This window comes from Bacillus rossius, chromosome 2 (assembly GCF_032445375.1).
Source record: "Bacillus rossius redtenbacheri isolate Brsri chromosome 2, Brsri_v3, whole genome shotgun sequence".
Lineage (NCBI taxonomy): Eukaryota > Metazoa > Arthropoda > Insecta > Phasmatodea > Bacillidae > Bacillus > Bacillus rossius.
Genome location: NC_086331.1, coordinates 82,278,170 through 82,295,117, shown reverse-complemented (window position 1 = coordinate 82,295,117; position 16,948 = coordinate 82,278,170). Strand labels below are relative to the sequence as shown.

The 16,948-nt window shown below is 36.5% G+C and overlaps 1 protein-coding gene across 1 annotated transcript in view; it reads left to right on the top strand.

The window, feature by feature from the left end:
• The window catches only part of LOC134529410 (synaptotagmin-7), an 807,269-nt gene that overhangs the window by 252,625 nt on the left and 537,696 nt on the right, over window positions 1-16,948 (top strand). The window contains exon 2 of the mRNA XM_063363449.1: window positions 15,953-16,206. Within this exon, the coding sequence (XP_063219519.1) occupies window positions 15,959-16,206 (248 nt within the window). The 5' untranslated portion in view covers window positions 15,953-15,958. The remainder of the gene's footprint in view (window positions 1-15,952; window positions 16,207-16,948) is intronic.

Sequence of the window (16,948 nt, the reverse complement as noted above, 5' to 3'; positions counted from 1 at the left end):
TATCTAATGAAAAAATATTGTTGCATGTAGTTCCGTTTCTTACCAACAGATATCCTCAGATGTCGTGTTGATGTAAATATTATTTACTTTTTATGTGAGAATCGGGATGCTCACTCACGATCGCAAGAAAAAGAGGGCTTCGCTATACCTCAAGGGAAAGGGAAATCGTCTTGCATGGCAGTGTTTTTCAGCTGTCTCAAGGCATAGTAATCGACTCAGTAAAAAAATTTCATTCTACATAATAAAAAATATTTTGAGTGCTGATTTGGCAACATTATTTCACCAATTTAATGAAACTCTGAATAAAATTGTATGTCTCATTACGAAAAAAAAAAATACATGCAGCGATTGTTTTCTCAGGATTAATCAGAAGCCCAACAGCAGTCTTCACAAGAATAACCAGAATCACACGGAGAAAACTAACCAAAAATTGTCAGGAATAACCAGGAACACACGGAGAAAACCAACATACGTCTTACAAAATCTAGTTCAGTGAATCATGAAATGTGCATATTTATTTGTTAGTATTAATGATGGAATCAGTCGACTTGTATTTAAATTTTTGATAAGTACATCCAGCGCGATATGTTTGCAATATTTATAAAATTTCAAAAATTAATTAAAATAATTTTGTATGTTTGAGATATTTTTAATAAATAATAAATATTTACTCTCAAAGATGACCGAACTGTGATCAGCTTTCTTTTAGTTTTGAATGCTTCTTTTGCTAAATTGCTTTCAATAAACAATTCGTAATTATTTTTTTAAGTAAATATTTTTATGGTTTGAATAAAAACATAATTATGGTGTAAAATTTCAATTAATTTTATCAGACGTTATAATTGTTTTTGTGTTTCAACGTCAAATTTCAAGGTCTCGATAAGTTAAAGTTTTCTAAATTACAATATGGTGCCCGGGTCTACCTCCAAATCACTAACCGCATTCCCGGAGCCACCAAGCTTTCTTCACGTGAGCATGAGCATGAACTGAAACATTAAAATTATTTCAATATTTAAAAACTGATATTAGTAAATTGGTAGTCTTTACTTGGCTAAATGCTTTTTGTTATGAATTATTTTGGCAGAGTTTGAAAATGAAAAATTTCTTGTATCAAACACTTCAAAAATATACATATATTAAATTTGTAGCAAAATTATATAGCGGGGTGTTATTTTAATCCATTTACTGTCTCATTGTTATATATTTAAAAAATAATTTAATAGTTACTGGTATTACATTTCATTAACCATGAATAAGTAGGTATTTATAGTGTATATTATAAATTAATTATTTGTGTGAGACACAATCTAATTATAACTCTAAGAATGTATTGTATTACTAAGTAACTTATCCAACGGTTCTTTGGTGCTGTAACAAAAATTGAAAATTTTTACGGAAACGTCTTTCCGTAAATACTCTCAACATTAAAAAATATATATTTCTTCAGAAATTTTGCACAGAATTAAATTCAAACGCACATGGTGTGATTCACCATCTACCTTCTTCCGTAAACTCAGCTGATATCATGTTCAAATATCAAGGTAGGGGAGCATCTAATATTAAATTCTTGAGAATTTAGCCCACGCTTTCATTTAATTTATTCACCGTACACCTGCTTTCTAAGATGCTAGCCAGAGATATTTTTTCTTTATAAGCGTCTGATAAACCCAACCGAATTTCCTTACTCGCGAAAAAAAAAATTAAAATAAATAAGAAATACATAGTTTTTAAAGCAATATTTTTTGTGGGTTAGATATTTACTTAAAAGTTTATTTTTTAGTAATATACCGAAGAAAGATATTTCCAATGATAATGAAAAATTACTAGTTTTGTTTCAAAGCTTCAGCTTAGTGTCTTGACTAAACTGTTCTGTAAAGACACCGTTAAGCTTAGTGTTTGCAGCCCGAATAATTTATATTATTACGCCTGGGACGACAGATTGAAAATAATAGCCCAATTAATTTAAAATAATATTATTTATTAACTACTATTTCCTCTATTAATAAATTACAACAGTTAAAATGTCTGTCCTTGAATAAATTACTCATTCACTTAGTCCACAGTTTATTCCCCTACTGGAGCTCGACTCGACAGCGGCTCTACCTACCGCTCGTACCTTACCGCGCACCGTGTCCCAACACACTGCCTCGCACCACTCACTCGTCTGCCGCACACAGCACAGTTCCTATGCACCAGTCTCCACACACGAGGCCCGTCGCTTTTCGTCCGCGTTTACTCGCCAAGGGGTAACTCGCCTTCTTTACTTCACTCCCTCAGTGGCTGGCGCCACCGGTTTTATATGCCTCAGCTCCCTTCTGGAATGGTCTCGAAACCCTTTTAATTGTGACGTCATTGAGGTCGACTATAAAACCGTAGCATTCAAAACAATGGCGTCCTTGTAATTATACTCCACGCGATGGGCTCTGGTAGCCCGAAGAGTATTCCAGACAGACGGCAAGTTCGATGACAAAGCCCAGTGGAAGGGGGAAGCGGAAGAAGAAGGGTAGCGAGGTGCTGCCGATAATCCTTCAAGGAATGTGGCGTTAATGGACCGCGTCCCACCCGGAGGCCAACAGGCCCGCCGCCCAGCTAGCAGGCCCACTGGCTTGCCTCGCGGCCCCACCTCTAGTATGCTCGTAACAATCCTTAAACCTGTTCGTCCCAAACAGGTAATAATGTGCTGATGTTGTTCATGCTGCGATGCCATCCTACTCATCTATCAATTGTACTGGATATGGCCGCTTTCTTGGCAGGTATAACACCGCAGCCATCCTCAAACTCTTCGGGATCATTTTCCTGATTTCAGATAGTTCCGGTCCTAGTTATTCTGTATTTTTTGCCTTGGCGTCTCCTTTTCCATCAGGCAGTCCTGCAGTACTGGAGTTGGCATTCACATCGTGGTAAGAATCTATCACATTTCGCCTTGCCCCGTTGCTTATGTTCTTTCAAGCAATGTAGGCACCTTAAGAGCGCGTGGGAGATAATATTTTCTCGCGCGCGGTCAGTTGAAGTGGTTCATTTTTTCCTCGTAGGATAGCGCAGCGTTCGGGCCAAGGGCGTATAGAGCGTATCCAAGTGGAGACCCCGCGAACTAGTAGGAAAACGGAATGTCACCCGTGAAGAGGGGGGGGGGGAGAAACTGAGAGACAAAGACGAGATAGGGGTGGGATGAGTCAGCTCTAGCAGCCAACGCGACGGGCTTTGTGATGTGCTGAGAAGCACAAGACGACACTGGACTCATCACGCCCGTTTCATACATAACCAGACAGAGCGGATAGAACATTTTTTTTTTCGTTTAAAGGAACGCCGTTTTTATGCTTAACTGTTTTGGCACCCGTGGATGTTACTGTGTGATACAACACCACTTCGTTTAAATAAAAACCGTACAACAGTTCTGGTACATAAAATATTACTAAGTAAATTTATCACTCACGTTTATTTTATATTTTACTGCAAGCGAAGCAAAAAAAAATAGAACTTTAGATACAAGGTTACACTACATACCTAATAGTTAAGTATTGTCATCTGACTGACAACTTCAGAACGAAGCTTCTTATTTATACCTTTTTTAATACACTTGACGTTTCTGACTCGTGTTTTGTAACAAATGTACCGTTGATTTGTAGAGAATAAAACACAACATAATTTGTTAATAGTTTTAGAAGATAACAGCATATTAAACTCTGAAAAATCGGCAATCTCGGCACTTTCCGCGTTATATAAAAAAAAAAAATATATCGGCTTGACCTCAACTTTTTCTGCTCTTATCGCGCGAGGTTGCGTTAATACCAATGGCACGTCCTGATAGGCTGGAACAGTTTTCCGCTCTGTCTGGTCAGCGTTGTCTGGCTACACCAGACAGCAGCTCCCCAGGGCCTGGGGCCGCATCGAGCTGCAGTCTGCTCCGCGCGGCGCAGTGCTGCAGTTGGCAGAAATGTTAACTGCGGTGCTGAGCCGCGCTAGGTACACACCGAGCCAGCCGTGGGCAGAGGGGACTCGTCCCCTCCGCCGGCCTAGCCCCTCTTCCCGTTAAAGGGAGGGGGTCAGCAGCCCACGGTCTAGGAACCTCGCCACACACACAACACACTAGCAAACACAGTAAATCAGTCCAGCCTTTGCCCACACGCAAATAAATAAATCAACACGCTCTTCAAGCAAGTAAATAAAAATCAAAACAAACTGAGCAGCTAAGGCCAACTGCTCAGCTTAAATTAATATTCACCCCCCTTCCCCCCCCCCTTTGAATTTAAATTTTAAACTTAAAGGGAGGGCTGGACAACACACGAGTTTAAAGTAGAGTCACCACACGAAATTAAAGTAGATTATACCAGGTCATTTGCAACAAAACACAGCTTCGCAGCTTATTTAAAAGTCATTCACACAAAAAGTCAAAACCGAATTCACAGTAGACAAAACAGGAGGTTATGGGTCGGCAGGAAGCCACCTGGTACTCCTAAAGGGTCGCGGAGTTCGATGCCAAGTTGCGGCATTCGGGCCCCGCGGCCCTCATCGGCGATGATGTTATCCCTTTATCAGTCAGACGAGAGTCTGCTGGGGGGGTGCTTCATTAAGCACTTGATACTGAGCCGTTGTCTGGCTGACCCGAATTACTAGGGACTGGCTCAGGCAACTGAAGCTGAACTACTCCAGGAAATATTATTCTAATCAATTTGCTAGTGTATTATTTTCTACATGAACATTTGCTAATTGTTTCTCCAAATTTCGTTTCGAAGTTTAAAAAAAAACATGAAGTCCGTGTAGTCTACGTTTTTGATTGAAAAGTCAAACAAGAATTTTTCCTTTTTTTCCCCCGCAATGGACCTAGATACTAGTTTCTATATTTTCTCTAAATCCAAATGTCCATACTTTAATTTTAACTTTAATTTAACTTTTATAAATGTGTGTTGTGTATAATTAAGATTACCTTTTTTTATCGATCAACATAATATTTGCTCCGTAACCAATTAAGTGAACATAAAAGTGAATGTTACTGGCATTACAGTATATTACACATAAATTATTATTGCAATCACAACTGGTAATCATGATTTAAACAGAACTACTATAATCTATTTCATTGTTTGAATTTTGACGTTTAGCTTGTGAGAAAGGTCTCTGTTACCAGAAAACTATTGGACTGCCAGAAACTTTCTAAAAAAGTGAACGTCAAAATTCGGACAACATAGACTTCATCTCAATGGAAGTTATATCTGTTTTTCGAAATTGAATGACAGTTCAATATATAATTATTGTGTTATGTTGAAATTCAGCCAACTTCTCGCTACAGAAAGAAAACTTATGTCTCTTCTCATATAACGTAGTAACGTAGAACATGGTCGTTGTAACTACCCACCTATTTATATACTACCTCTGAAGGTTCAATTACTGAACTCGCATTCGCGTTGGCCTTAGTTTCAATCCTTGTCCAGCGAGTCTTGTTATATTTTAAGTAGTGTATCTATATTGAGGCAAATTTTAGACTAAATTATATGTGTCGTTGAGCGTCTATGGTGGAAGGCCGCGGCCTAAGGTATGGGAGGGCTTGCTGCCTGTCGCTCAGTGGCTATTCTGTAATTGAAGCTACGGTATATCTAAATATGATACAGAGACTATACCAGCTAATGAGCGACAGCCATTAACCCTAGTACACCGCAGCCTTCCAATGAAGATGCCCACGAATGAGCCCATCGAAAATTAATATTGAAACATGTAATTAATTTGAGTGAAAAATTATGTATTACTTTAAATTCATTTTCGTTCATGTTACGTAGCGTTTTCTTTCCATAGGCTAGTCATAGGTTCAGCAACTTAACCAAAGTAAGTTTACTCTTGGTTATTGAGCACTATATATATATATATATACATATAAAGTTGACATATATACACGAGTATTTAAAACATACGTACAAACTTCGGCAGGCTGTTTCTGGAAAGAATACAAGACGAAAGCCTAATAACCACTTTACTCATAAATCGAGTTACGAACCTCCGAAAATGGAATTTTCTATATCTTGAAATTAACATCATCAGTAAGTAAACTGTGGCATATGATTTTTTAGGAAGGAAACTTTACACCTTCCAACGTGCTTTGTAATGCCTGCCCTGGTTTATTTTTTATTTTTTATTAGCTTTTCAGGTGATAAAATTTGCTAAAACAGAAATGCCGTTATATTCATTGAAGGATGTTCATTACAACCCACGTATCTCGTGGTGAACAATTTGCGTTCTACAAAATCATCAGACACAGTGCAAGTTATTCAAGAATAGAAAAATTTCATTTATGGGGGTTCAAAACTCCGAATCCATTTACGAGAAAAGTATGGTACACAGGTTTTCGTCTTGTATTTTCGCCAGGAATATTCTGCCAGAATTTGTCAGTATGTTTTAGATACACGTTGTACATATATAGAATGCATTATCAAGTTTACACACACACAAACACACACATATATATAAATAGAATACAGGAAAAAAAATTGGTTGTCTGTAAAGTCGGTTTACGGACGATAGTTTTTACGTGATAACGTCATAACAAAACATTAATGAAATGATTGCATATACTTTTATGAATAAAATTGAATCATTTTTATTGAATTATCACTATTTTGTATGGATACAAAGGAGTGAAATAAAATCTACAATTTAATTGATAAATTTACTTTTATTTGCACTCATTAATTCAAATATTTTTATTACTTTAACGAAGAGATTATTTTAACTATAACGTTTATACATGTTTGCTATTTAACTTCTTCCAATCTGTGTTATTCTGTTAAGAATATGACGATGATAGGAAAAGTAGGAAACGAATGTGAGTGTTTCAAGGATGATGTGAAGGAAAATGGCTTATCCAACACCAATATGCTGTCAAAAATAATATATTTGCGCCACGGACTCTGCAGCAATGCTAGGGGGAACGGGTTAGCAAAGAGCAATGAAAATGTTACATTGAAATGCATGAAAACAGAATTACGCCACGGACTCGGTCGCAATGCTAGGAGGTTCAGGTTAGCAAAGAGCAATAAAAAATGAGCGTAACGGGACACAGAGAAACGGGACAATGTGCGTAACGGGACACTTTTTCGTGCGTTAAGCCGGCGTTCATCGATTTATTAGACGTGGTCACGTCAAAAATTTTACACATATAATATATAGAATACATTACTACTTAAAGAATGTATATAGAATACATTAGAAAGTTGACATTCCGTGTTAGGCCCTTGCAAGAATCGAAGTTTTACAATTCGCATCCACAAAATAATAAGTAATGTGTGCAGAAAAGATAAAAGATTATGGAGTATATATTAAGTTAACGATATGAAATGAATTTACAGTAGGATAGGTCTTACAGTAAAGCACACAAAAACACATTTACTATGTACTTCTTGCATCAGAAAATAGCTTTGGCGAAACCTTGTAGCTATTCATTCAAACCTTCTTTTGAAAGTTAGCCTATCTTGTGTACATGCATCGTAGTTAAAACAATTGTTGTTTCAATTTATACAGTTAAAAATAGTAAGGAACATATTCACATATCATTATAATTTAGGTAACTATTCTATATGTAAATTAATCATGAAAATACTTTAAAAAATGGCGGGTTTTAAAGCATGCTTACTTATAATAGGCTACTTATACATTTTTATATTGAACCCTAGAATACCGCACATAACATATATTTTGGGTTAAAGTTACAAGAACAGTGAGATACTTAATTACTAACAATATGTAGGCTACACTGATACAATTATGATTGCTACAATGAATATTTCAAACAACATAAAATAAAACATATGTTGTTTGAGTTAATATGCACACAACTGGCACTTGTCAAAGCTCAACTAACCAAAAAATGTTTTCATAAATCGTACGCATCTAGGTACGTAATTACATAACGAAGTAGCCGTTTTATTACATTATTCTACTATAACTGGGAAGTTACTCCACCTGGCTCCACTTCCATTCAAACATGCTAAATGTTACTAAGATTACTTTCTTGTGTAACTAGAGAATTTGACTTGGAATAAATTAATGTTGTAGATAAATTCAAACCTATAATGTCGGTTTTTAAATAAATTAAATGAAATTATACAGATGCTTTGAATAATAATAGACCATTAGCTTCATTTTGAATACAAATAGTGAACGAACGGTGCGCGATTGTTAAAGTCGCTAGTAGCTAAAGTATTGGCGCCTACGGAGCTGTATTTGATGTTCTGAAACATTGTTAGATAGTGTTATAAAGATAAGTATTAGTAACGGTTGTTCTTAAATTTCATCAAGATCTTCGGGGTATCGAATTGCTTCGAATCTGTAGGTTCCAACAAGTCTTTGAGCGATAAAATACATAAACTTTCAAGTTATTTTCCACCAATAAGTATTTTAAATTTACTATATATCTAAAGTATGTCAAAATTTATTATGAAATGAAGCATAATCTTAGTAGAAAACCACATATGATACCACAAATTAACGATTAATTGTTAAAGAAGCTGGAATAGTACTTTAGTAGTCATTGCAATTTGTTTTCTATTCATCTGTTCATGCGTATTTATGAAATTTTTAGACACGTGAGATTTTTTACAATGTTCTCCAGTATCAGTCGCGGTGAAAATTACGATTATTGTAATGTACTCGCACAAAACAGAACAAGGGCACAAAAAGGCTTCACCACCAAAAGTAGTACACATTAAATAATTGAAGCTATTGCATCTCGTAAGATTCGTTTACCGTGCCCAAAAGTTTGAAATACTCCTCACTTACAAATAAGTGTAACTATGTTACACTGCATACTGATACAAACATTTCGGGACCAATAACATTTTACGATGTAATTATAATATTCTATTAAACTTTACTCCTCCCCCGTGCATCCATTTTCCCCTCTGTCAAACCCGTAACACCCATTCACTTGCCTTTTATGGTAGACGCGGTATTTGCTTACAGCGCTACACCTTATCTTTCAGGTCGCACGTCGACCTCGGCCGGCAGCTAGTGCTAGATAGTGAACTGGCAATGCAGTTGTGATGTATACCTATATTTTGGACGTTTAGTATTTGTTTATACTGTGTTATGTGATGTCAGCAACAATTAACATTAATGTGTGTCCAGATGTAGCAATCCTAAATATGTAATGACCAAAAAGAGTCCTGGATAAATGTTTTAAATTCTTTAAACTAATGTTTTTAATAGACGCGATATATAATTGCTATGCTACGCTTATTTGATAAGTTTCCATTCACGTGTGACATTTGAAGAGTAGTATTGCATAAGGCTGTACGAACGTTCAAAATTTCGAACTCGAACCGAACTTTAAAATAGTTCGGTTCAAGTTCGTGTCAACAAATTTGGGTTCAAGTTCGTTTTTTGTGACAACACTAGAACCTGTTAGTTTACACATTTTAATAATACTAGAACCACGATTTTATGTATGCTGTTATCTTTAAAAGATTTGTGCAATGGGAGTGCATGACTTGATGTAAGTTTTTGGACATACGCCATTGCTAATGGCGTATGTCCAAAAACTTACATCAAATTTATGTATGCTCACGGCAAGGGCGCCCATATGGCAGTTTGTAAGGGGGGCCAGACTATAAAATAGTTTGTAAGGGGAGGGGGCAGACCTTCAAAAATTGACAAAAAGTGTCAAAAATTACAATTTGCCAAAAATCCTCAAAAACCCATAAATTGTTTCCTCTTCCTGAAAGCTGGGGGAGGCGGCCACAGCCCTACCTGCTCATGGGTATGGGCGCCCTTGGCTCACGGTTCCAAGGATGGCATTCGTAAAATCGCTGCCTTTGTAAAATCGGGGCTGGCCCATTTGCCCCCCCCCCTCCTTTTTCACACCATTTTATTTCTTTAACTTTTCGAACTAAATATATTTGGTATTACTTGTGTGTATTTTGTCATTATAAACAACATATAATTAAATATTAACGACTATTACTGCAACGAGGGGGGAAAAAACCTCCGGCCGTAGCGGCCGTAGCATGTGAACTAGAGCTGTAGCAAACCGTATGTATTCGTTACTGCAGGGGTGCCCACAAGGGGGGGTAACGACGCAGACTGCGTCATTAAAATTTCAGGGGGGGGGGGGGGTGGTTAAAAGACGAGAAAAATGTATATATTATTTACATAATTATAGCTTCTATTGTGAAAATACGTTTCTGGTGCTTTGATAATTGAAAGGGATCTTGTAAATCAAATGGCAACCCCGCACTTTTCTCAACAAAAGCAGCTTGGCATCTGTCGGTTCAGGATGGAAATATTACCTGATATGACCATAATTATTATTAGAAAATCAGTTTTAATTAATGCAAAATGTGATAAAATATAATACTAAAAAAGTATAATATTATGAAATAATTGAGTAAATCATTGAGAAAATGGCATAAAAAATTTCGGGGGGGGGGGGGGGCCATCATTAGGTAAGGGGGGGGGGGGTGAGTCAGTGTTTGGGGGGGGGGGGGGGGCACCTCTGGTTACTGAGTTACGGGTGCGCCGTCTATATACGAGTAACGAAACGTTACACACAGCTGCATTTCGTTACTCGCATTTTTCGTATGTTTCACGCATGCGCGCGCATATTCGATGAATTTACGTTACAAAGAACGATGTTTGTTTATTAAGTAAAGTATAATTTGGAAATTCGTCGTCCAATTTTTTTACTGTTTATTAAATGTATTGTGTGTGTAGACAAAGTTTGAGATTGGAACAGAAACAACGTAAGAAAGTATTTTTTTACAAATTAGAAATATGTATGTGTTTGTTTTTTATTATCGCGAATTTCACGTTTTTTTATTATCTTAAAAGCGATAATATAATAAAGCCGCTCTTATGAGATTTAATTGTTTCTTGGTTAACAAAAACTGTTAATTATCAAATATTGTTAATTGTATATATTCTATTCATTATTATTTACGCGACGTCATACTGTACGCGTACGCAATACGACTTGATTCGTTGCATGTTATGCGGTATCAGAAGTAACGAGTAACGATACGATAGTAACGAGTACTGATTGTTATAGTAACGAATACATACGGGTATGTTTATTTTGGTTACTTTTACACCTCTAGTGTTGACGTGGAATGCGCACTGGCCCGCCCCGCCAGCCCGGCGCCGCGCCGCCCGCCCTTTCCCGCGCTATCTTCCCACGCTGCGGCCGGTCTCGGATGCTACAGTCTCTGCGCTGCTGTTATTTGAAATATTCAGATACATAGAAAGTGTTATACACTCGTTTTAAAGATTTTGGAATCAAAAACAAACTAATATCATCAATTTAAAAATAAGTTACCTAACTTTTATTTTTCCACCTTGCAGAAAGAAGCAGGTTTCCTTTGTCACTATTCTTTTTAAAACGCGTCTTATTGCCACCCATTGCAGCGTTTCCCACCTATTTCAATTTAAAAATGTGGCTTCGTGGTAGCGCGATACAACAAAACAAGTAGTGACGATCTCCGACATGTGCGACATCTGTTATGTGTTACTGCAATGAACCTCTGCGTGCGGAGTGCCCGACATCTGTGTGTGGACGCGTGAACTACGATGTGTAAAATTCGTTCTTCGTCTACCGATTACAAAGGTTATGGCGGAACAGATTTTTCAGCTGGTATTGCTTCTAAATGCATCCTGCTGTTTCTATCTCATGCACACATATGTGTTGTATAATATTATTATTTTGTTTCCCATTTCCAATCAAATTATACTAGCATTCGTCTACTAAACTTCGCCGTTTTTAGGAATAATTAGTTAATAAAATAAGACGCATACCGAAATTTCGAGTAATAAGGTTTTAAGATTCATCCTTACTCTGTAAATAATATTTTACCAAAATCCAATTTATGTCATGGTATTTACAGAATCTGCTCCACCGCAAACATCCATTTTGCTGCTCGGAACCACATGTATCGCGCACTCTTAAATTTCCAGGGTGTGAAAAAAAGAATCCCAGATATTATTATGGCTGACCAGGCAAAGTGTTTACTGGGACCTCTGCATCCTTGAGTCCATCTATTAATGCAGTATTATCTAGCTGCTGTCAGAACTCTGCAGAAGCTTCCAGGTAGGCAAGGTGCGCAAGCCTCTCGATATCAGCCTCGAACTCCTAAAGGGTTGCTGAGTATCACTGTTATGAAGTTTGTTTAAGATTAACTAGCTGTTGTGCCATCAATTCACATGTTCGGCTGGATTCTGCTTCAAACACTGCACCTCTCCTTCGAACTGAATGCTGGTTTCGTCAGTCTGTTACTTCATTGCTTCTTGAGCAGCACTAGTTTACCCGCATTTCTTTTTGCACCTTTTTTAATTTTTTCTATTTAACTTCATTGCATTTTTACCACCTCTTGGCTGTTCCTTCTTTCCCTCTTCATTTCATTATTTATATATTTCAGGCGACTCGTTATTTCGGCCAAGAAAATCCATTATATTGCTAAGTTCTTCGGCCCCCAATATTTCTCGTCAACATGCACTATCAGTCTGTCGCTATCACTACTGACCTATTAACTACACTCTAATTTCACCCATGAGCTGGCCTAATATTCTAGTTTTAGCTAACACTAATTTATAACACTAAAACTTACTTTATAACACTCGAAACTTAGTAAAGTTCATAACACTATTTAGGTATTTTCAAATACCTAAATTCTGATTTTTTTTTATAATTTCTGTTGTTTATTAAAATTTAAAACTGAATCTTAAATCTATTTATTTCTGTAAAGGCTAAAACATTTGTGACACAGATAAGCTTTGAGTTTGTGACCCGCATCAAATATATATATATATATATATATATATATATATATATATATATATATATATATATGTGTGTGTGTAAACATCATAGATAAGATTTTATAGTCTTACTAGCTGCCCGACCCGGCTTCGCACGGCTATACTAATGGAAAAAGAATTATGCCACATCTCCCATTTACAGTAATGGTAAATAATAAAAAATTCCGTGAAAATTTATTACAATGCTGTATAATGTACCGATGGTTTCCCGACTCGTGCACGCAACATAAAACTGATGTACCCGTACTTCGCTACGGCAGTCTACAGGCAGATCACTCTTGCGCCGCTCATAATACATGCCCCTCGTTGTGGGTACGCCACTGCCGCGCGATGCCTGTTGCCATGGAGACGCAGAAGGCATGAACAATGCAAAATATTGTTCTCATGCAGACAAAGTACCCACTGTTGCCTGGTTTTAACCACCTATGCTATGGGATCTAATTTTCGGAAAATGTCATCCTGCGTAACATAAGGAACATTACTGTGAAGTTTCAAGTCTGTAAAATATATATACTTGAAAAAAAAGGGCAATTTTTGATATTTAAAGTACTTGCAAAATTTCAACGGTGATGAGGACTGCACTAACAATGAAATAGCCGTTGCCATAGAGACGAATGAAGCATCAACAAAGCAACAGCCGTTGCCATGGTGATTTCCTACCAAAAACTGGAAATAAAAAAAAAATTAGGGGTGGACTACCCCTAACATTTAGGGGGATGAAAAATAGATGTTGGCCGATTCTCATAGATACCGGATAAGCACAAAAAATTTCATCAAAATCGGTCAAGCCGTTTCGGAGGAGTATGGCAACGAAAACTGTGACACGAGAATTTTATATATTAGATGAATCCACTGTTCATGTACCAGTTCCAATAATCATCACTAAAAATTTCACCCTCAAGCGACCATAATAAATCCCTGTTACACATATCTTTAGTTTAAATCAAATTTTTTACGCATCGCTGTAGTTTACCACCTCATAATAGAATAAAAAACAAATATTCACTAATTTTTACATATTCATTTATTTGCCTAATCTATATGGAGAAATGTTTCGATATCATCGACATTATAAGAACGTATTTTAATATATAACAGAGAAACCTTTTTTCTTTAAGCACAGTGACATTTATGCTCAGCCTTACACCCTAAAAATACATCAAATCAGCATAAAGATTTGAATTGAATTTTTTATTTTTTCAGTTGATAAAGGTACATTACAATTCATGTAAAAACTCCGCTGGGTGATTACTTACACAAAATTAGTTGAGAAAAAACAAGATTTGTCGAATGCACATTAGCTAAGTGGATCACTATTAACATGACTTGATGTAAGTTTTTGGACATACGCCATTGCTAAGAACTTTTTCTGTTGAAGAAAAACTAATAAATAAAATAAATAAATAAAAATACTCAAAAAAAGACAAAAAACACACAAAACTAAGCAAACAATTGCTGTTGTCAACAAGGATATGAACACCACAAAATATTCCGAAACAGGAATATGGTCAGCAAACAAAGAAAAACAAAGAAAAATGTACTAAGAGAACGAAAAAATCCCCACAAATGATGACAACACAAAAATATTGAAACCCAAAATAATTCAGCACAACAGTTGAAGCGAGACAAAAAACATGACAAAACGAAAAGACAAACAAATACAATAGTTTTACCTAAACAGAAACAAGCGACGTTTCGGGAACTGCTATCTGCTCCCGTCCTCAGGCAGAGACGCACATGGTACGGAAACACAGGTGCGATTGTTTGCTTAGTTTTGTGTGTTTTTTGTCTTTTTTTGAGTATTTTTATTTATTTATTTTATTTATTAGTTTTTCTTCAACAGAAAAAGTTCTTAGCAATGGCGTATGTCCAAAAACTTACATCAAGTCATGCACTCCCATTGCACAAATCTTTTAAAGATAACTATTAACATATTAAATATTTTTATTATATAAATTTTACTTTAGTACAAACATAGAAAACTTGCGCAATATCCTAATTAATATCTTAAAACCTGCAAGAACTGTTAAATTATTTCTTTTTATTTCTTAGCTTGTCTTTTCAGTATATCGTCACTTTATGATAGCATCTGTCACACGAGCGGTGTTATCAGAGCGTTTATTTCGGGACAATACTTTTTATTTTTCTGCTGCAGGAAGGGGCAAAGGAGTTTATCGGGTTTGAAATGCTATTAAAAAAAGGAGCAACTTACATAAATTAGTTTTATTTTATTGGAATCAGTACACTTCCCCATTTTAATTAAGTTCTGAAGATCACATCAGGCAGGTGGTGGTCATCAGCAGCGATACATTGATGAAGGTTATTTGGGAACTCTTCGACCACTTTTCGGCACATAGGGGTATAGCGATGATTTCCTCCAGAATTTGCATCTTCACTTCTTCCAAGGTGTGAGGACGATGTTTGAAAACATTTTCCTTGAGGTTACCCCACAGGAAGAAGTCACAAACGCTTAAATCCGAGGCCCACGCTGACCAGATTTAAGCGTTTGTGACTTCTTCCTTTAGGGTGACCTTAAGGAAAAAGTTTTCAAACATTTTCTTCACACCTTGGAAGAACTAAAGATGCAAATTTGGGAGGAAATCGCCGCTACACTCCTCGAAATGTGCCGAAAAGCAGTCGAATAGTTCCGAAATCACCTCCATCAATCCATTGCTGCTGGTCGCAACCATCTTCCGTATCTGATCTTCAGAAATTGATAATAAAAAATGGGAATGTATTCTGATTCCAATAAAATAAACCTCATTTCTGTAAGTTGCTCCTTTTTTTAATAACTTTTCAAAACCGGTACACACCTTTTGTCCCGAAGGTGTTTAATAAATATCTGTTGAGAAAATTTGAGACGAAACATAAAGTGTAGGAGCGGTACAAGAATAAATTCACATAACAATCACTTTATTAAAGGTAATGGCAAGAAAATACAATAATATGCTCGGCTTCTGGAACCAAGCTTTATGCAGGAATTTTTGAGTGCTTCTTCATGATATTTATAAAATTATCATTTTTTTTTTGCTTTGAGTTCTTATCACTTCAATACTCTCACACTGCCAAAGGTTAAATAAACTAATGTTATAGTGAAACATAACTTTGTATTTGATTATTAGTTTGCCTGCTACAATGTATCTTAATCCACATGTTTCAGGTGGAGATGGAAAGACGCGCCATCGTCCTCACCGCTGTTCTCTTTACTATCGTGATAGTTGGCTTTATTTCCGTCATACTGTTCTTATGGTACTGGTGGCACCACCGTGAGAAACGCAAAATGGACGAGGAGACAAGCTTGACTTCGGCCAAAGTAGTCAAGTGTACCGAAGACGGGACGTCGAAGAACAAACCAAGAAGTCTCAAGTCTTTCCTGAATATCAAGACACCACTAACACGTACAAAAGCTCTGGGGTGAGTACAGTTAACTGGACGTATTTTCTTGGTAAATTAGAGCTGTTATTCGCCATTTAAGGCTTTCAATTACCTGTGATAAAATTATGGCAATAAAATATTACGAGATGTCTTTACCCCAGGATAAAGACAGCCCAAGGCACACTTAGGAAATTTTACAGAAGTAAAAAAACCTTTAATGATGCTTCTATTTTATGTACATCCACAAATACGTGGCCACCAATAAGGAATTAATGATTACTTTCTTTCAAATTAGAGTTTTTACAACCGCCACAGGAACATAACATTGAGACTTGAGATATGTTTGTCTGGCTTAACTACAGCTTTTGACTTAGGCTATTATAACCCTGCCTAAATGACTTAGAAAAGGTTTTTGAATTATATGTGGTCTTACGGTTCGATAGTAAACGAACATATTAGACACAATCTGCAATAAACCAAACAAATTTTTAAAATTTGACTTGAGATTATCTGGTTCTGAGGTGATAGATACATGGTATAATTTACGGAGCCTAAGTGGCATGCACAACAATCCCCTAGATGCTCTATAACCTTATCATCTGTTGATAACTTTTGTTTAACACCGTGGGTCTTGTAAGTGTCGGCCTTTTGAGTGAACTTTGATATATGAATTTATGTTTCATGAGTACGATTCTTGTAAACGTTAAGGTAAATGGATATGTGTGTGCCGATATGTAAATGTCGAAAACGTGCATTGCCCTGGCGAGTGTCGTCAGTATGT